This window comes from Labrus bergylta, chromosome 2 (assembly GCF_963930695.1).
Source record: "Labrus bergylta chromosome 2, fLabBer1.1, whole genome shotgun sequence".
In the NCBI taxonomy this organism is placed as follows: Eukaryota; Metazoa; Chordata; class Actinopteri; order Labriformes; family Labridae; genus Labrus; species Labrus bergylta.
Window position 1 is genome coordinate 32702274 of NC_089196.1, and position 22357 is coordinate 32724630.

General features: G+C 41.8%; 2 protein-coding genes across 2 annotated transcripts in view; one reads left to right on the forward strand and one right to left on the reverse strand.

The window, feature by feature from the left end:
• LOC136181101 (NLR family CARD domain-containing protein 3-like) overlaps positions 1–22357 on the reverse strand; it is a 785212-nt gene that overhangs the window by 351209 nt on the left and 411646 nt on the right. The gene's annotated exons all lie outside the window — the stretch shown is intronic.
• LOC136181109 (NLR family CARD domain-containing protein 3-like) overlaps positions 772–22357 on the forward strand; it is a 60356-nt gene continuing 38770 nt past the window's right edge. The window contains exons 1-5 of the mRNA XM_065961469.1: positions 772–956; positions 1073–1151; positions 1310–1514; positions 1640–3443; positions 3550–3723. Coding sequence (XP_065817541.1) covers positions 847–956; positions 1073–1151; positions 1310–1514; positions 1640–3443; positions 3550–3723 — 2372 coding nt within the window. The 5' untranslated portion in view covers positions 772–846. The remainder of the gene's footprint in view (positions 957–1072; positions 1152–1309; positions 1515–1639; positions 3444–3549; positions 3724–22357) is intronic.

Here is a 22357-nt window from a genome sequence, read left to right on the forward strand (position 1 = left end):
GAGGCTCACGCGAGTGACGTAAGAAGTCAAACAGGAGAAGCATGAATAGATGGCGATTCAGCTTTTCAGAGTTCTTTGTCCAGCACACATGGCTGTGGCCCAACAATGATGATGATGAAGGTGAACCAGGTAGATGTGATGTTTGTAGACTGACAGTGAGATGATGATGATGATGGCGATGATGATGATGATGATGATGATGATGAAGGTGAATCAGCAGCTTCATCTCTTTGTTTTCTCCACAGCTGAAGATCTTTGACTGGATGTGACTTCAGCAGCTGAACTCCATCAGTGTTGTTGTAGTGACAGAGTGCAGCTCTCCCAGCAGGGGGCGCTCTGCTATGGATCAGTGTGAGGACACAGAGGAGGGAGTCCCTCCCTCTAAAACCTCTCTGTGTGAGGAACATGAAGCTCTGAGGTGAGGATCTCTAACTGTCCATGACTCTTCTCCATGTCACAGCTCAACACTCACATCACTCCACCTTCATCATCATCATCATCATCATCATCATCCTCGTCATCATTTTCTCATCGGCTGCTCACAGTAACTAATAATATTTGTTTTTTTGTATCAGGATGCAGGAAAAGAGACCAGACTCTCCTCGACCCAGCTGTGTGTCCATGAAGAGTGACCGGTCTATAGATCGCCTTATTGACTTTAAAGATGGACGTCCTGCTGATGGAAGGTAAGAATTAAAAATCAAGTTAATGTTATGTCTCTGTTGTTTAAAGACTCATATCTTTGCTCAGAGTTTATCACCACCATCATCATCATCATCATCATCATCATCATCACTGTCTCATCTGCTGCTCACAGTAACTAATAATGTTGTTTTTTGTATCAGGATGCAGGAACAGAGACCAGACTCTCCTCGACCCAGCTGTGTGTCCATGAAGAGTGACCGGTCTATAGATCGCCTTATTGACTTTAAAGATGGACGTCCTGCTGATGGAAGGTAAGAATTAAAAATCAAGTTAATGTTATGTCTCTGTTGTTTAAAGACTCATATCTTAGCTCAGAGTTTCATTATATATATCCCGTTGTTTTCTTGTGTAATATGTCCTGTCACAGAGTTCAACAGGAGAGCTCCAATGTTCACAGAGATCAATCAGACCAGCAGAATCCAACAGACCTGGACTCCATCTTTATGGTGTGTTCAACACACTGTTAATTAATATACTAACATTCCAATAATTTAATGCTAAGTTATTGTTCTGTTTAGACCAGCTGACCTTCAGACTGACAGATGAACCACATGTTGAGTTCTACCAGTTTATATTAAATATCCAGTGTCTCCTTCTGTTCCAGCTGCTGGAGGAGAACATCATCACCTTTGTGAAGAACGAGCTGAAGAGAGTCCAGAGGGTTCTGAGTCCAGATTACCCAGAATGCTTAGAGAGTCAGAGTGAGGATGAAAACCAGGAGAGAAGCTGTAAAGAGGCATTTTTGAAGATCACTCTGCACTTCCTGAGGAGAATGAAGCAGGAGGAGCTGGCTGACTGTCTGCAGAAAAGTAAGAACATTTTAACAGATTTAGTATTTTAGAAAAAGGACAAAGAGGTTTAAAGTTCCAAACTCAGATAGTCATGTCATCTATATCAGAATCTGTTCATTGATTTCAGTTCTTTCTTTATTCAGGAACGTTTGGTGCAGTGTGCCAACAAAAACTCAAATCTAACCTGAAGGAGAAGTTCCAGTGTGTGTTTGAGGGGATTGCTGAAGCAGGAAACCCAACCCTTCTGAGCCAGATCTACACAGAGCTCTACATCACAGAGGGAGGGACTGGAGAGGTCAATGATGAACATGAGGTCAGACAGATTGAAACAGCATCCAGGAAACAACACAGACCAGAAACAACCATCAGACAAGAAGACATCTTCAAAGTCTCACCTGGAAGAGATGAACCAATCAGAACAGTGATGACAAAGGGAGTGGCTGGCATCGGGAAAACAGTCTTAACACAGAAGTTCACTTTGGACTGGGCCGAAGGCAAAGACAACCAGAACATACACTTCACATTTCCATTCACTTTCAGAGAGCTGAATGTGCTGAAAAAGAAAATGTTTAACTTGGTGGAACTTGTTCATCACTTCTTTCCTGAAACCAAAGAAGCAGGAATCTGCAGGTTTGAAGAGTTCCAGGTTGTGTTCATCTTTGACGGTCTGGATGAGTGTCGACTTCCTCTGGACTTTAAAAACAACGAGACCCTGACTGATGTCACAGAGTCCACCTCAGTGGATGTGCTGCTGACTAACCTCATCAGGGGGAAACTGCTTCCCTCTGCTCACCTCTGGATAACTACAAGACCTGCAGCAGCCAATCAGATCCCTCCTGAGTGTGTTGACATAGTGACAGAGGTCAGAGGGTTCACTGACCCACAGAAGGAAGAGTACTTCAGGAAGAGGTTCAGAAATGAGGAGCAGGCCAGCAGAATCATCTCCCACATCAAGACATCCAGAAGCCTCCACATCATGTGCCACATCCCAGTCTTCTGCTGGATCACTGCTACAGTTCTGGAGGATGTGCTGAAGACCAGAGAGGGAGGAGAGCTGCCCAAGACCCTGACTGAGATGTACATCCACTTCCTGGTGGTTCAGTCCAAAATGAAGAACATCAAGTATGATGGAGGAGCTGAGACAGATCCACACTGGAGTCCAGAGAGCAGGAAGATGATTGAGTCTCTGGGAAAACTGGCTTTTGAGCAGCTGCAGAAAGGAAACCTGATCTTCTATGACTCAGACCTGACAGAGTGTGACATCGATATCAGAGCAGCCTCAGTGTACTCAGGAGTGTTCACACAGATCTTTAAAGAGGAGAGAGGACTGTACCAGGACAAGGTGTTCTGCTTCATCCATCTGAGTGTTCAGGAGTTTCTGGCTGCTCTTCATGTCCATCTGACCTTCATCAACTCTGGAGTCAATCTGATGCCAGAAAAACAAAAAACATCCCGGAGGTCTAAAGGATTCAGAGAAAAACCTGACCCAAAACATTTATATCAGAGTGCTGTGGACCAGGCCTTACAGAGTCCTAATGGACACCTGGACTTGTTCCTCCGCTTCCTCCTCGGTCTTTCTCTAGAGACCAATCAGAATCTCATACGAGGTCTGCTGACACACACAGGAAGTGGCTCAAAGACTAATCAGAAAACAGTCAAGTACATCAAGGAGAAGATCAGTGAGGATCTGTCTACAGAGAAAAGCATCAATCTGTTCCACTGTCTGAATGAACTGAATGATCGTTCTCTAGTGGAGGAGATCCAACAGTCCCTGAGATCAGGACGTCTCTCCACAGATAAACTGTCTCCTGCTCAGTGGTCAGCTCTGGTCTTCATCTTACTGTCATCAGAAAAAGATCTGGACGTGTTTGACCTGAAGAAATACTCTGCTTCAGAGGAGGCTCTTCTGAGGCTGCTGCCTGTGATCAAAGCTTCAAACAAAGCTCTGTACGTGCTCACATAACTATCCAGTTCAAATGTAGTTCTCTTCATTCAGAAATAACTACTATAGTTTGTAATTGCTTTCATTTGTGTTCTTCTGAATCCTCTTCAGGCTGAGAGGTTGTAACCTCTCAGAGAGAAGCTGTGAAGCTCTGTCCTCAGTCCTCAGCTCCCAGTCCTCTAGTCTGAGAGAGCTGGACCTGAGCAACAACAACCTGCAGGATTCAGAAGTGAAGCTGCTGTGTAGTGGTTTAAAGACTCTACACTGTTCACTGGAAACTCTCAGGTAAGGACTTATTCATGTGAAAGTTTACCCAATAAGCTTAAATGTACTTAGTTTATTTGATATTTTGATTAACTTACCAAACATATCCTCTTCAGGCTGAGTGTCTGTAACCTGTCAGAGAGAAGCTGTGAAGCTCTGTCCTCAGTCCTCAGCTCCCAGTCCTCTAGTCTGAGAGAGCTGGACCTGAGCAACAACAACCTGCAGGATTCAGGAGTGAAGCTGCTGTGTAGTGGTTTAAAGACTCTACACTGTTCACTGGAAACGCTCAGGTAAGGACTTATTCATGTGAAAGTTTACCCAATAAGCTTAAATGTACTTAGTTTATTTGGTATTTTGATTAACTTACCAAACATATCCTCTTCAGGCTGAGTGTCTGTAACCTCTCAGAGAGAAGCTGTGAAGCTCTGTCCTCAGTCCTCAGCTCCCAGTCCTCTAATCTGAGAGAGCTGGACCTGAACAACAACAACCTGCATGATTCAGGAGTGAAGCTGCTGTCTACTGGACTAAAGAGTCCACTCTGTAGACTGGACACTCTCAGGTTAGTGTGCTGCTGATCCACATTATTCATCTAAGATCATGTTTTCTTGATGAATCATTTATTAAATGGTCCTTGGTGATGGTTTAAAGTTTTCCTGTATGTTTCCACATTAAAGCTGTAAAGCTCTGAGCTCGTTCTATAGCTCTCAGTCTTTTAGTCTGAGGAAGCTGGACTGGAATAAAGAAAGTTAAATCTGAAGTTCTTTCCCCACCAACAAACAAACCATGGATAATGTTTGGAACATAAAGAACTAAAGAATCTTTATTTCAGATGAAACAGTTCAGAACTGTTTCTACATCACTGCTGATGTCAAAGCAGTCTGTGTGTTTATCTCACGCTCTGTCTTACCTTCACTATTTGTCACCAGAGTAAATATTGATTAGTATCAGATTATGAAGTCTATTCTGTTCAGCTGCATGGTTATGACGGGATGTTACTGGTAAAACAGAGAAGAATGGACCAATGGATGTTAAGCATAGTGTGTGTGTGTGTGTGTGTGTGTGTGTGTGTGTGTGTGTGTGTGTTGGTGTTTGTGTGTGTGTGTGTGTGTGTGTGTGTTGGTTTTTATGTGTGTGTGTGCGTGTGCGTGTGCGTGTGCGTGTGTGTGTGTGTGTGTGTAGTCTGTCAGGTTCTCTGATCACAGAAGAAGGTTGTGCGTCTCTGGCCTCAGCTCTAAGCTCCTCCCCCCTGAGACATCTGGACCTGAGCTACAATCATCCAGGAGAACGAGGAGAGAAGCTGCTGTCTGCTGGACTGGAGGATCCACACTGCAGACTGGAGACACTGAGGTACAGACAGACACACAGAAGCTGTCTCACTGTTTCTGAATGATGAACTCTGCTTCTTGTCTGATGCTGGATTTAAATGAAGATGTATGAAATAGATTCTGATCTGGTTTCTTCCTCCAGGTTGGACCATAGTGGACTGCACAGACTGGATCCTGGTCTGAGGAAGTGTGAGTGTGTTTTCATTTCTCTTCATCAGAACACAGCAGCACATGTTGGAGTGTAGAAGAGTAAATGCTCTTGAACAATCAGACAGAGACTATGGCTTGTGAATAGAGGATTTGTTTATTTCTCTTTGAGAAGTTAATAACAATAACTTAGATTTATATAGCGCCTTTCATGAAACCCAAGGATGCTTTACAAAGTGTGTGTGTGTGTGTGTGTGTGTGTGGGGGGGAGACAACAATAGAGGAATAGAAAAACACAAACAGAGAAGAGAAAGGATAGAAACACTAGACAAACAAATGAAGGAGAAAGGGAGTGGGTGATCAGCTGAGGGGAGTGTTAGATGAGGCTGAATGCTTTGGTGAACAGATGGTGTTTGAGGAGGTTTTTAAAAATGACCAGGGGTCTCGTTTATAAAAGAGTGCGTAAAATTCATACTAAAAATGTACGTGTGCCAAAAACCCAGAAATGGCGTGCGCACAAAATGATTCAGAGTTATAAAACCGTTCGTACGCACACCTGCACGCAATGTTCCCTTTATAAATCACCATCCACCTGGAAATGTGCGCACGTAGATTAGTCCCATGTTCCGCCCTCTACACGCCCACATTCAACCATAAACGGTCAATGCAAAGCAGCTCGTGAATGAAAATGCATACAAACGAGGGGGCAGATCAAAGGTTTCCACCGTTGGATCACGAAAACTGAAGTTTAGACAAAGAAACGAAACTTTCTGACCCAGAAACAAAGGAACTTGTGAATGAAGTGAAGGATAAAATGGACATATCGGTAGTTTGCTGCAGCAGGAGGATCACGAACTGAAGAAAATTCAGAGAATGACACCACGTCGCTTCTGCATTCACGCTGTCCTATGTGCCAAAACATCCACCGTTCATCATTACGCACGAGTATATCTGCAATGTTTACATGTTTACAGGACCCACACTGATTTCTTCATATAGTGGCAGAGAGGACACGTCAGTCAGCATTCTCCCTCACTCTATCATATTATTAATCAAAGGTTTGATCAACCAACAAAAACTTTGAATTGTTGGCCACATATTTCCGTGGGCATCTCCGTCTGCACTGTGACTAATTATGATCAAATATATGGCTTAATGATCGTGTCAGAGATGCCCCGACTTAATGTCCACACTTGAATTATTTACAGAATAAATACATGCAGCTGATGAAGATGTGCTGAGTATGGAGGAGGTGAAATGTGTGAAGCCATCGCCATGTCTCTGTGCACTCTTTATTAAAACTAAAAATCACAATTGATGATAAATGCAAGATATTGAAATATATTAATGAAAACTGGAGGCTCTATGGTCTTTGTGTTAGTCTAATGTTTAACTCTACATCAGTGATTACATTAGTGTATAAGTCCGGTCCTCTGAGGTCCGTCCGGGATAATGAAGGCGAGACGGCGCTGATGCAATATGTATGTGGCGGACTTTTATTTTTTATTTTTATTTTATGTTTATATACTGTCATAATGAAAGTTACTTATTGGAAACGGCTCACTACATGCGCGATTATAGCCTAAATAAAACCATCGGTTTGAATGATTCTGATGACGTGGATCTGTCAGTAAAGTTTGATATTTAGTGAAATAGGTTTGCTTTGTTGTTAAGGGAGCGAGCATTCTGCAGCATAAATGAGGCGGTGGTGTATTCTGAAGCAGAGGGGGAGAGAGGAGTGGTTCTGTCAACACACACAACAACAGGTATCAGGTTTCTGGTGTGCACGTGTGATTTGTTGTGATGATGGCGCCGGTCAGACACTACAGTGGGGATAGCATGGTCAGTGTAAACAAACTTGCATCGGGCAGCCCTATGCACGTAGTGAGGACGGCGCAGGAGTCCGAAAGATTTAATGGAAGCAAGGTTGTCCGGAGAGAAGTGGCAGGCGAGATTCTGGAGTTGCAGAGCGGAGTATGTTAGTAGTACCATGTCCGCAGCAGGGAGAGCAGCTGCTAGCCGCAGGCTGAAAGCCGCAAGCTACCGGGCGCCAGCCGGGGTCAGGAAAACCGCAGGAATGAGAGCCAAACCAGGATAAGGAAAGGACCAATTTTGTGGCAGACGGGGAACCCGTCTGGACACAATCTGAGCAGTTTAAATATTAAATAAAAAATGTAAACTGAAATAAAAGTGATAATCCATTGAATAGAAAATCACCATTCATCACATCCAACAGAAATGTATATTTTACAACATGCAGTTTTTGTGACATTTCACATTTTGATGTTGGCTGCTGGCCGGCTGCTCGTAGTCGAGCTCGTGGAGCTCATCAACTTTAAAAACAGCAGAAATCATTTTTGATTTGACGTTCATTTTCATAAACATGTAAATATGCAGAGTCTCCAACATCAAGTTCTCTCCTCAAAAACATCCAGACGTGAATTCAGTGATGAAATAGAAACAGAATATCTTTAGAGACATAAGCTAGCTCTCCTCCTCGTCTTCTGGCTGTGCAGACAGTAAGGCACACAGCAAAGTCCACGATCACCATAGTACAGGCCAGCAGGAACATCCAACAACAATACACAAGTCAGCTGCAGGCCGCCAGGTGGCCAGATGAGGTCGGGACGGCGTGGCCTACACCTTAGACAAGCAGAGAAAAACTCACAAGGACTGAGTTGTCATCTGTTTCTTCAGATTTTGATCTGTTCATCCAGTCCAGTTAAATTTACATTAAAACAAAAACATGTATGTTGTAGAGCCTAGATTGATGGTAAAGAAATGGTCTCCATGACTTCAGAAACACAGTTTAAAAGTAGTTAGACAGGACAAAGGGACGTGGCACACTCCTGCTGCCATCACATTGTGTGTGACAGTGAAAGTGGAAATGAGGCTCCTGTTTGTGCTGAATGTGACCTCTGAGGACAGAACAGTTGGAGACAGCAGATGGTTCATAGATTCTTTGTGCTGCACTTTGATTAGTCAGACTTTATTCACTGCATGTGTTTGTTGATTTGGATCTCCATTCTTCCTGGCTGCCATGGTAACTCCATTTGAACTTGATTAGAAGTGGATTATTACATTTCAGTGCTGTCAAACATCATTCAGTGCTGAATATGAACTGTAAGTTTGATTGACTCTCAGTAAGTAGGGGTGTAACGGTACACAAACATTTCAGTTCGGTACAGTTCTCAGTTTTGAAGCTTCGGTTTGGTACATTTTCACTACAGTAAAGGGACCTGATGCAACGCTTTTTTTCTTTATTAGGAACATTTATAATTTCCCTTTTACACATTGGACTAAGTGCAGCATCGACAGTTCAGACTTGTACACCTGCTCAGGTTACTTTTTAATAACATTTTAAATTAAACATTGTAAAAAAAAAAAACATAAAATAAACTCGTGCTGCTTCCTTCAACCAAAAGAGTCTCCAATAAATAAAAGATATGAATGAAATAAAGTATTTTAGAATTAAATGAAGTCATTAATATAGCCTATATATAAAAATATTTCTTTTAAATTACACTTCCACCTTTTAGTTTATGAAGGCAACACTTTTTTGAATGCTCTTTGAGCACATAATAAACCTAATCACATCTGGGACAGTGTAGTTTCAGAACTATTAATATTTCCCTCTGTCGATATAAGAACTTCAATGGCATTTTTTATGGCTTTGGCCCGTTTAGAATTACTAGCAAAAGGCTGTCTGTTTTTTCCTAGTTGCAGTGATGTTTACGTTCACGTGGTGCCTTTTCAAGTGCTTTAATAAGTTGGACGTGTTGCCTGTGACGTACCCGATGTCCGCTGAACAACAACGGCACACTACTCTCGTCTTGTCAACGTCTCTTTGTCCATTATTGTGGGAATGGGGAGGGAGGTGTTCATTCTATCATGCTGCAGGTCAGTGACGTGCGGCGAGGTTCGTGGCTGGTGAGGCACTGACTTTTTCAGAGTCAGATTTACAAATATATGAACCCATTTATAGAGTAGCTTAAATTCACCATTCAATTGGCAGCTTGCACATTGACTACTGGTTGTGTTTCATATCTCATATCAGCAGTATTTACACACACATAGAGGGAAGGTGCATATTTGGCAAAGGAAGAACGTTACATTTATAGCGCCTCAGAAATGTTTTTTCCATTGCAATTCCACAATTCATACTCATTCAATAAAAATAAAAGTAGGCATATACTGCGGTGTATTCATGGTCTTACCTTTACTTGTAAACAAAGTCCATTCACCTATCCTTCTGGACTAAAATATCTGTGACTTTGTTGTAAAAGTCCTCCTTACCTTCTTTTAGTTTTAAAAGTCTTCCATTATTTATCACTTCATGTTTTGATTGAAAAATTGAGAAATCTTTAAGTTTAGATATAAAATATTTTTTATATAAAAAAATCTGCATAGAAGAGGAGCAACCATCAAACCAAGCATAACCTCTTGGTCTTATGAGCCTCACGCAACCTGACGCACGCCCCCTTCAGGTGAAGCAGCTGCCTCACCTCATGCTTTTTCAGTGCGGTTTTATGTCAAATTAAACTAAATATGTTAAAAAACATGTGAAATACATTACTTATTCTATGGAAAGTGAGGACGGATAATAGAAGTGTCTACAAACATTACATTGGTGACAAACAGTAAGAAAGCAAAAGGCATACGCTCGACCTAGTTTGTGAGGGATTGCGCAATCTGGGATGAGGCACAACTCGTCGCTGCCTCACCTCGCATCGGAGCCGGCCGGAAATATGCAAATTCAGAGATTTTGATCATGAAAATTATTGAACATTTTTGGAATCGTACAGAAATAACATTTATAACACAGATCAGTAGAAAAATATTAATATTTATTTGATTTAATGATTATTTGTTTTTTACTTTTGATGATGACGAGCCTCACCTGCCTCCCCTGACAGCACGTCTCTGCTGCAGGTTATTCTCCCACACAGACGCGTCTCCCCCTCCCCTTTTGCTCTTAGTTTGAGCGGGATCATCGATGAAAATTAAAACAAAACTTAAGAGTAAATCCGTAAAAAGAACTCCATCCCGGTTATATGCAACTGTCCAGACCAACAGGACTCGAGGAACTACTAATCTGCACAGTTTGCACAGTTTATGTTTGAACTTTTTTACAAGTTATTAACTAAAAGCTGTGTCCCATACCAGCAGCCACAGCCTTCCTCTACCCTGAGGTGTGCTTCCGCTTTGTGGTCAGTGTGGGAACACAGATAAAAGCATTTTGTTCCGTGCGTACTCGGATCAGTCCTGTACTGAAACGGTCCGGTCCGAGTACGTGTACCTTTACACCCCTATCAGTAAGTGTCAGTAAAGTTGTTGATGAATGAACAGATGATAACCTGCAGCTGTGTTGTGTCTCGTTCTCTCCATCAGACGCCTGTGAGCTGGAACTGGACACAAACACAGTGAGCAGAAAACTGAAACTGTCTGACAACAACAGGAAGGTGACACGTGTGGAGGAGCTTCAGTCATATCCTGATCATCCAGACAGATTTGATTACTGGTGGTCTCAGCTGCTGTGTAGGACTGGTCTGACTGGTCGCTGTTACTGGGAGGTCGAGTGGAGAGGAAAGGTTGATGTATCAGTGAGTTACAGAGGAATCAGAAGGAGAGGAGGTAGAGCTGAATGTGTGTTTGGAGATAATGATCAGTCCTGGAGTCTGAGCTGCTCTGATGAAGGTTACTCTGTCTATCACAATAACAGAAGAACAGAGCTCTCCTCCTCCTCCTCTTTCTCCTCCTCCCGCTCCTCCTCCTCCTCTTCCTCCTCCTCCTCCTCCTCTGTCTCTCACAGAGTAGCAGTGTATGTGGACTGTCCTGCTGGCTCTCTGTCCTTCTACAGAGTCTCCTCTGACACACTGATCCACCTCCACACCTTCAACACCACATTCACTGAACCTCTCTATCCTGGGTTTATGTTCTGGTCTCTTGGTTCTTCAGTGTCTCTGTGTGGTCTGTCAGTCTGAGAAACACTGCTGACTGAAGATCAGCTGACTCTGTTCACTCTGTCCAGCTGGTCTGTTTCATGGTTGGGGGGTGTGATAATGGGGGGTGGGGGTGGTAATGGGGGTTAAATGTTCTACATTACAGAAAAACAATGGACCCCCTTCTTTAATGTCTGTATTGTTCTGATCTCACCAATAAAAAACAAGTGACAATTAAACAATTAAAGTCCTCCTCCTGCTGTCTTGATATTGGCAGCAGGAGGAGGAGTCATGGCTCCAGATCTGTTACAAATGGTAAACTTGTCTCTCAGGTGTCTTCCCACAGGCCCTGAAAACAGCAGTCATCAAGCCACTACTAGAAAAGAACAATCTAGACAATAATGAATAATTACAGGCCTATATCAAATCTTCCTCTATTAGGTCAAATGATAGACAAAGCTGTGTTTCAGAAGTTAAATAACTTCTTGATATTGAACAACTGTTTGGATGTCTTCCAGTCAGGTTTTGGACCAAACCGCAGCACTGAGACAGCTCTGGTTAAAGAGTAACTAAACCCTAAAACCACTTTCTTCAACTCTAAACCTCTGTATTTGAGTATTAAGTAGTGTTATGGATCAATCCAAGTCCCAATCTCGACATTTGAGTACAAAGTATTGAAATTTGAAATATTGTGTTAGAAATGTGCATAGTGTCTGCCCTTCTGTTTGAAAAACTCTAACAGTTTTTTTGGAGTACAGTATGACGTAGGAGTACAGCCCCACGTCACCAAACCTATAAAAGCCTCGACACCCGACTCGGCGAACTGTGGGGACTCAAGTGTGTGTGTGTATTTGTGTGTGTGGGGCAAAAATTGTATCATGTTGCGGCTGATAACGGCGCGAAAGGAGTGAGTGGGGGAGTTTACCCCCGTGCCCCCCTCCCTCTCCAAGTTGATACATTCTCCTGCTTATTCTGCTCCGGTCCCCGGCATCATAACGTGCCTCTCGCTCATACCAAGGGTCAACCTCCGGTCTCGAAAAATGAAGCCTATGCGGAAGTACAAAAAACTGCAGTTCCTCGAGGTTCCTCTTGAGGCTGGCTGCAGAAGCGCCAGAAGTGCCATAAGCCCACAGCCAAAAAAGCCCGTTTTTACCACAGGAATCAACATGTTTACAGCCTGGTTCAAAAAACGAGATATATCTGAGAAGTTGACTGCCCCTTCTCCTCACACTGTGGGGGGGGGGAATTGTTTTTATAACTCATCGGATTTTATTCTATTAAGGAAAACGACTATGCCCATATTTGGTTGTGTCAGATTTGATTGACAGCTCTGCGCGGTCAGCAGGTCAGGAGGCTAACAGCTTGATCCGTCTGATTTCTCCTCTTTTTTACTTCGTTTGGAGTGTTTGTTTAACACATATCTGACAACATACATGGCTTGCTGTGCGGTTAACAGACCATCCAACAAGTTGATGCTTCAGTTTTCTTCGGTAAGTGATATAGTAGTGTTATGTTTACTGTATACTTGTGTGTCGGTATTTATATTTACGACTTGTAAACCAGTCGGCTAACTGTGTAGCTCATTATTTACGGTCAATGGTTTAGAAATGTTTGTTGTTAAGATGTTGAAAATAATGAGTTTGTGTGATGTTAGAAGCTAAAGGTTCAGCTCGGTGGTTATCTGACGTTATGATGAATGTTATACTCCACCTAAATGTGGACATTAAAAAACAAACTTTGTGTAGTAATTATCCGTCAGTAACATAAACTGAACTGAACCTAATGTGCTGTGTAGGTTATAGAGGATGACATTAAAGTTACATGGTTGATGTAGTGTCTTAAGATTTGTGCAAACTGTTAACAAATAAAATAAAAAATTCACTTTGTATGAGTTCAGTGAAATTTAATATGGTTATTATTATAGTTCTTAATCGTTGCAGATGCTCTTACAAAGAATATAGCAATAGAAATATAAAATATAAATAACATATGGAATGAAAATAAGATATAAAGCCAGAAGTACAAGAAATGGTTTGAAGAATACAGCCATGTACTGACCTCATGCTAATAATAAATGTTCTACTGTATGTTCTGTACTAAAGCACAGAGAGTTGGGACCTGTTAATGATTTAAATAATTTAGGTTATATTTGTTTCATGTTAAGATGAAGTATTATCAACAATAAACTGCTCAATTTTTCCTCACAAAATCTGAGACCATTTGATGTGGAATATCATTGTGTGAGTGAGAGAGCTGAAAATAGCACAATTACAATAATGTTTATCTTCTTAACTTTGAATAGATGTTGATTACCTGAATACCTGTACCTGTCTCGGTAGTACACTGTTGAATTTATAAATGTGCTCTTACGCACAGATGAATACAGAAAAATAGATGAGAACAAAAAAATGATTTAATGAATAACTGATATTTTCTCTCTTTCTTTGCCATCCTGAAGACCCCTCACTAAAAGTCCATGTTCTCCTGGATCCATGTCACATGCTCGAGCTTCTTCAGAATGACATTTCAACAGTCAAAGTTCTGGTGAGAGAAGATGGCCAGCAGATAAGACAGCAGTACATGAAGGAGCTCCACAGGCTTCAGGAGGAGGAGGAGGGTTTGCACCTTGGAAGACTGTATTCATGCTGTTCAAATAAAACTAGATCTCCTCCAAACAACTCGCAATCAAACCATTTTCTTCCCATTTTAAAACCCTTTGTCCAGTTTAGATGGGAGAAGTTGATATTATGTGATATTGATCAGGGAAGACTACATTTCTAAATCATTTTTAACTGTGTTTTTATTCACAAGTTATTGATCTTATTGACTCTCCATGTATCTTGATTTAAGAATGGGGCTGTGTTTAAGGTCATCATTTTGCAATGACTCTGTTCCATCCCATTTTCAGAAATGAACTACATTAGTATTTGGTAAAAAAAAATGTCAAAAGAATAAAAAGTTGTGTAAAATTAGACTTCCTTTCCTTAGCTATTGAGTTGAGCATTAATGCACATTTTAGTCTTGTCATTTCAAATCTGAAATGTATACTCATAAGTAGACATAAAGGAGTGCATTTATATAGAAATATTTATTTAATCTGAAAAACCATCTGAAGCTGACACAGTCCACAGACTCCATGACTTCACAGGGTTCTATAGAAAACAAATGTCTTATAATAAATACTAAATAAATATTAATGTTCACCCACATCGCTGTTGACATCAGTAAATATAAGACACAGACATTCCTCTTTTTGTCAGAACAGTAACATGAACTGCATGCTTTGTAATATTGATTTCTTCTGGATGTCTCATATTTATTTACAGTTTATGTATAAAACTTTGTTAATGTATTTCTCTGCTAACACTGACAAAGTCTAACTGCTCTAACAAATAACTAATAAACATAATTGTATATTTAACAAAGTGTAGTTTTAAGACTCTAATTAAATATTTGGGTTGAATATAATTTGTTTTAACTGTGTTGTAGAAAAGTTAAATGTTAACTTACTGTTTATAGAGTTTTCTCAGGACGAGCAGGAATAGGGGATGATAGCAGCCTAGCCGTTAGCTATGCTGTGAAGTGGACTGCTAACGTCGAGCTGAATGGGCGGAGTTAAGTCCCGCCGGTCCCGCCTTACTGCTATTGCTAGGTTGATCCGAAGTTAGGTTGAGACTGCAAATCCAATATGGATGCGGCCGTCGATTGGACTCATTTGCTGCCTATGTAGCAGACGGGTCAGGGTTCGTCCAGTAATATTTACAGTCTATGGTCTTTACGCCTAAGCCTCCAGCCAATCAACACGTCTCTACCTTGTCAACTGACAATCAGAGGAAGCTGAGTCTGTTTAGTATGGAGTTAGATCAGTCTCAATTTTCATGAATGCACACAGAAGGATTCACAAATGTATTTTGTGATTTATAAGGACTCTATCCACAAAAATAGTTTTCAATACACACACAAATATTTAGCATTGTATATTAATGTAAAAAAATACACAAATATAAAACAAGATTCACGCACAAATATTTATAGTTTTATATTTAATAGAAATCCACAAATGTGTGATATACATATATATTAAAAACACACATTTGGATCTTGTCTTGTCAGTCTGCCTTTACAAACTGTTTGTCATGTGTGAACCTCGCTGCATTTGTGTGTGGGACTTTTGAGACTCCCCTGCCGTGGTTCGATTCACAAATGGAAATGTCTGTAGCCAATCAGATGTCTCCTTCCTATTCAGCCAATCACAGTAGGGTAGATTCAATGGTAGATGGCCAAGATGGCGGCGCGAGCTCATTGCGAGGTCCAGCGTCTCTCTCAGATTTGCAATTTTGCAGTAATTTTCTTGTTAATCTGCCATTACCCAGCATTTTCCTCGCTAATGTGCGGTCATCATCCACAGCAAGAGACTTATGGACTGTAATGCTATCAAGCTAGCCGGTCGCCACACACTCCGGGCAGACAGAACAGCAGAGGACTTCGGTAAGACCAGAGGAGGAGGGCTGTGCATTTATATTAACAAAGCTTGGTGTACAGACTCTGTCATTGTTGGGAGACACTGCTCAGCTAACATTGAGTTTTCTATCAGCCAAGGGAGCTCAGCTCCACTATTGTAACTGCAGCCTACATCCCCCGGATGACGATGCAAAAGCTGCTATGAAGGAACTTTACACCGCTATCAGTAAACAACAGACTGCTCACCCGGAGGCTGCATTTATAGTTGCAGGTGATTTTAATCACTCAGACTTAAAGACAGTGCTCCCTAAATTTCACCAGCATGTTTCCTGCAATACAAGAGGAAACAAAACTCTGGACCATGTTTACACAAACATCGCAGGGGCCTACACCACGACCCCCCTCCCCCACCTGGGACAGTCAGACCACCTTTCTTTGTTCCTCATCCCCAAGTACTCTCCACTCATCCAACGTGTGAAGCCATCAGTGACAACTATTAAAGTGTGGCCAGCGGGGACAGACTCTGTACTTCAGGACAAGTTCCATCACACAGACTGGAGTATGTTAGCTTCTCAGGCTACCTGGGGCTCTCACACAGACATTGACACCTACACTTCTTCTGTGCTGGATTATATCAACACCACCATCGACAGTGTTACAACATGGAAGCAGATCACCACGTACCCAAATCAGAAGCCATGGATGAACAAGGAGGTGCGTCTCCTGCTGAAGGCCCGCAACACCGCCTTCAGATCAGATGATGCAATGGCCTACAGTGTATCCAGGGCAAACCTGAGGAGGGGCATCATCAAGGCCAAGCACTGTCACAAGCTGAAGGTAGAGGAACACTTCTCCAACTCCGACACCAGACGCATGTGGCAGGGTATCCAGGCCATCAGTGACTATAAACCCAGCAACTCCCCCCCGATAACCACAGATGTCTCCTTCCTGAACGAGCTAAATCACTTTTATGCTCGTTTCGATAGAGACAACAGTAATGGGTGATTTTAAACATTGTAAACCCGGGAAGTCCTTAGGTAACTTCTATCAGTATGTGACCTGTCCGACACATCTTACAAAAACACTGGACCTTTGTTATGGATCCGTGAAAGGAGCGTATAAATCCCTTCCGAGATCCCCGCTTGGTACGTCTGACCACTACGTCATCTATTTGGTTCCGTCCTACAAATCGGTCCTGAAGAGGAACAAACCAGAACAAAGATTGGTTCCGGTCTGGTCGGAGGAATCGGTTAAATGTCTTCAGGACTGTTATTCTTGCACAGACTGGGACCTGTTTAAAGTTAACTGTACTGACACTGATGAGCTCACAGAGACTGTGTCAGCTAACATCACCTTTTGCAAGGATTTGGTCATCCCCCAAAAATTAGTTTCCATCGATACAAATAATAAGTTTCTAAGTCTGTCAAGAGCACAATTATCCAACGGAATATCAGTTTTAATAAAGGGGATATGACTCAGTATAGGGAACTAAAAAAACAAGTTAGTATCGAAATAAAGCTTGCAAAGCGTAGCTACAAGGACAAAGTAGAGACAATGTTAATTTCTGGAAATTCACAACCTGCATGGGAGGGTGTGAAATCTATAATGGAGATACAATCTAAGAAATGGATAATCTCCCTTGATGACAAGCTTGATGTTGAACTGTCCAATGAACTGAACTTTTTCTTTAATCGGTTTAACGACCGCGACTTCAGTAAGGAACAGTCAACTTTTAAAAACGTTTCCCCAGGGCAGGCCAGCATCGATGTTGATGAGGGCATGGTCCTGAGACACTTCCGTAGCGTCAAGGAAAGGAAAAATCCGGGACCTGATGGAATTGGAGAGCACATCCTTAAGAACTGTACTGTAGAGCTGGCAGGGATCTTATGTTTTATCTTTAAATTGTCTCTCCACATCCACAGAGTTCCTTTTTTGATTCCATAATTGTACCGGTGCCCAAAAATCATTTTCCTAAAGCACTCAATGACTTTAGACCTCTAGCGCTTATCGCTCTCGTAATGAAGTCATTTGAGAAAATTGTAAAGGACTCACTTTTAAAAACTGTGGAAGCAAATTTGGAGCCATTACAATTTGCATATAGGTCAGGCAGGGGTGTTGAGGACGCAATGGGCACTTTGTTAAACCTTGAGGGGGCTAAGACCCTCACATGCCTAGTTTTTATTGATTTCTCCTCAGCTTTTAATTGCATACAACCACACATCTTAGCAGATAGGCTCAAGTCCATCCACTACATTGACAGTGGTCTTATATGCTGGCTGATGGAATTTTTAACAAGAAGGTCACAGCGTGTGAGAGCAAATGGCATCGTATCAGATGTTCTTTATTCCTCCACTGGATCACCCCAGGGATGTGTCCTTTCTCCCCTTTTATTTGTACTATACACAAAGACTAAAGAAATGACAGTAGATTTCAGGAAAAATCCCTCTGTCATTTCCCCTGTTTTTATTAACAACCAGGCTGTTGAGGTGGTGCACCAGTACAAGTACCTGGGGACTATCATTGTTGACAAACTCACCTTTGAGCTCCAAAATGAAGCTGTCTGCAAAAAAGCTCATCAGCGTGTGCACTTTCTGAGGAAGCTTAGGAATTTTAATGTTGACAGCACTTTTACGAAGATGTTTTATTCCTGTTTTATTTAATCAGTTTTAACATTCTGCATGGTGACCTGGTACGGATCACTCAGCATCAAAAACCGCAACAAAATGCAGAGCATTGTTAAAACGTGTGTCAGAATCACAGGATCGCCATTTTCTGACCTTTCTTACTTATTTAAAAGAAGGTGTCTTGGCAGTCTATCTTGGCAGAACAAAGTCATCCTTTGTCCAAGGATTTTAAGTTGCTGCCATGACACAGCCTACAGGGAGGTACAGCATCTGGCCGCCTGGTGTGCTGACAACAACCTGTCTCTCAACACCAGCAAGACGAAGGAGCTCATCGTGGACTTCAGGAGAGAAAGAGGAAGCACACACAACCCCATTCACATCAACGGGATGGCTGTTGAACTTGTCTCCAGCTCCAAGTTCCTGGGGACCCACATCACAGAGGACCTCTCCTGGTCCACTAACACCTCCAGTCTGGTTAAGAAGGCTCATCAACGCCTCTTTTTCCTGAGGACACTGAAGAGACACCACCTGTCTTCAGCTGTACTGATGAACTTCTACCGCTGTGTGATCGAGAGCATCCTGACCAGCAGTGTCTCAGTCTGGTACGGAAACTGCTCTGTCACAGACCGTAAGGCGCTACAGTGGGTGGTAAAAACCGCCCAGCGCATCACAAGGTGTCCACTTCCTGCCATTGAGGATGTCCAAAGAAAACGCTGTCTGCGGCGAGCTCACGGCATCCTTAAAGACTCCTCCCACCCTGCCCACAGACTGTTTACCCTCCTGCCCTCCGGTAGGCGCTTCAGAAGCCTCCGGACCAGAACCAGCAGACTGAGGAACAGCTTTTTCCCCAGAGCTGTCTCTCTACTGAACTCTACCCCCTCCGAACTCTGAACTCTGTCTCCCTCCCGAACTCCGCCCCCCGCTGACCCCCCTTCCCCTGCACATCACCTCACACCCATCATCCCCCCACCACTCCTCCTGGTCATACACATACATCTCTCATCCACCTGTATTATTGTATTATAGTATGTTCATATCACCTCAATAAGTTATCGACCTGTACAATATGTCCATTTTCTGTATATTACTCTGTATATTATCTGTAATCTAGTATAGCATGCTCACTGCACCTTAATCTGTATATTATAATCTGAAGAATATACTTATATTTATAGCATTTATTTATATTCATTGCATCCCATTAATCCAGCCATATATACCCAATAATTCACTTTTTTTTAGTCTACATCTGTAAATTTTGTAATTACTGTACATAGCACAGATTCTTGCACTTTCTGCTTATTGCACTTCTGGTGAGATGCCAAACCTCATTTCGTTACTCTATACTTGTATATGTGTAATAACAATAAAGTTGAATCTCATCTCATCTCATCTCATGTTGTATGTGATCACTTTAGCGTTACATCAGCACAGACAGCGATCAGCCGAGCTGTCTGATTAAGTCGTCTTTATGTTGACGAGTACAAACAGTCTCTGTGATCGTCGTACTATAGATGGAAAGTCGTTTCTCGTGCTGGGTCATGTTGTTGATGCTGGGCTCTGCTCTAAACGAGTCAGTATCTGAAGTGTATGTACAGTTTAAGCTCTGTGTGCATTAATGAACGGCCCGACTCCTCAAAAAACGAGCCAGACTCTCTTGTTGACATACTCCGTGTCTGCAAAGACAGAGATGCCTTGTTTCATAGTGTGGGGGAATGTCTTGTTGTCAGAAGTTTCCTTTAACATGAGAGAAAATGGACTTTCTAACAATTCCCAAACATGTTTCTAAAAGTTCACATCCTGGTGACTTATCCAAAGAAAGACTATCTACTGCTTCTTTGAGCTCCTCTGAAGTAATATCAGCATCACATCATTCTGCAAACTCCTCGTCTATATGAGGAAGAAGAGCTGAGAGATGGCTGAAGAAGGAGTCAGCATCCATGACAGAAAAGGCTGATGAGTCTAGTTTACCAGAGAAAGAAACCATTTCATCAAGACTGGATCAGAACTAACTTGGTCATGAACTAATAAGGCTTTGATTGGATTTCTTTCCTGCCTTCTTTTCTCTCAATGACAGAAATACTTTCCTCCCCTTCCTCCATCCATTTGACCCTGGATCTTCTGTCAGCTCCTTCAGCTTTCTTCACACAGAGTTCATCCAGCTGTGTTTGTAGAATATGTCCTTTTTGTTTATCATTGTCACAAAGTCATGTCTTATTACAGCAGCTTTTTATTTCTTTGAGTATATTCATTTCTGATGATTTGTTACTTCTATTTAGAGATTTTCCAAATGTAACAGAGTGCTCCCTAAATGTGAACTTCATGAATTCCCATTTAGAGATGTAAGAAGTGATAGATTTATCCATCATCACATCAGATATAATAACTTTTATATCTTCAGGAAAAGATCATATTTAAAATCCCTCCTATAATAATGTTGGCAGTTAGATAGTTTAAGGGATTCAGTGACACTAGAGACCTCCAAAATCAACTGTTTGTTTTGAGTTAGGTTATTAAAGCCATACCTATTGACCAAAATATAAAAGTGCTCATTAATGTCAAGTACGTAAATTATCCAGTGACCATCATGAGTACTTCTAGAGGTGATGAATTTACCAGGAGGGTCACAGAACAGGAGCCTGCTGATCTAGTGGAACCAAGGTCATCCCATTGATTTATCCAGAATATTTCATCCTCTAGTTTGAAGTGTTTCTTCAGAAATATAAAATTAGCTTTTTCACCCTTACAAAATAAAAATATAGATTTTCTCTTTGTGTTTTTTCTCGAGCGTTTAGAGATACAAGAAAAGGAAACATTCATTGTGAACACAAACTAACAACTGTTAATAAACAAACTATTCCAACCAGTTGAAATATAAAGGACACAAAAGAGAGCCTTAAACTTAACGTCCCTTCAATATCAAAAAATATGAACTGAATCATCCAACCTGTGTGCAGGCTAAACGCCTGTTATTGCTGGCTTATATAGACCATCAAATGTGATCTTGTATGGTGCTCCTAAGTGACTCTCTGTCTGTTGTTGAACCCAGCACCACCTTTGTAGTACGCCCGTTTTCCAGCTGCTCTTGCTCGTTGTATCTTTGGCCATAGTGCAGCTCCTGCAGCAGCAAAGAGCACCTTGGAGAAACTCCACTTGATGGACCAAATGTTGGATGGGCTAATATCCCTCCATGGATTGTTCCAGTGCCTAGCGTTGACTTACAACTTGTGGAGTAAAAGTGAGAATGGATTGAAAGAAATGTGGCTAACATTGGGCATTTGGTTGAAGATTATTTACAAAAGAAATATTATAACTACATACCTACTGATGGATCCAAAGAGCCAGAGAGTGGACATGTGGGGACAGGAGTGTTCATATCTGAGTTTGATATAGAAATATGTAAAAGAATGAATAATAAGTGATCCGTGTTTACAGCAGAACTAACTGCTATAATGTTAGGGTTGAATGGATCGAGAAGGCCAGAGAGAGTTGTTGTTTGTTCAGATTCAACTGCAGCTCTTACACGCCTGAACTCCAAAGAAACAGTAAGAGAGGACTTACTGATGGAAACAAAGATGATGTTGTTGAGATTACAAAACTGTCTCTGTATTTCTCTTCATCCTCTCTGTCTGTATTTCTCTTCTTCCTCTCTGTCTGTATTTCTCTTCATCCTCTCTGTCTGTATTTCTCTTCATCCTCTCTTTCTGTATTTCTCTTCTTCCTCTCTGTCTGTATTTCTCTTCATCCTCTCTGTCTGTATTTCTCTTCTTCCTCTCTCTCTGTATTTCTCTTCATCCTCTCTGTCTGTATTTCTCTTCTTCCTCTCTGTCTGTATTTCTCTTCATCTCCTTTGTCTCCTGTGTGTGTTTCTTTATTTCATCGTCTCCACTTGTAGGAATCTGTAATCTTGTGTTCATGACCTCACAGGACTTCGGGGCCTGGCTGCCTACTGTTGTAAAAAAAAGTTCTGCGTTTTGGCAGCTTGGACATCAACCTCTCTTTTTCTTCCCTCTACATCCTTTTTTTCTGCTCTGCTAGATAAGCTTCACTTCATATGGCTTGTTTGTTAGTTTCTATCTTCGCAAAGTGATCAGGTGCGCTGCTCAGCTGCGCACTGCGTCCCAGCACGCTCTGTTTGTTTGTTTGTTCTCGTGTT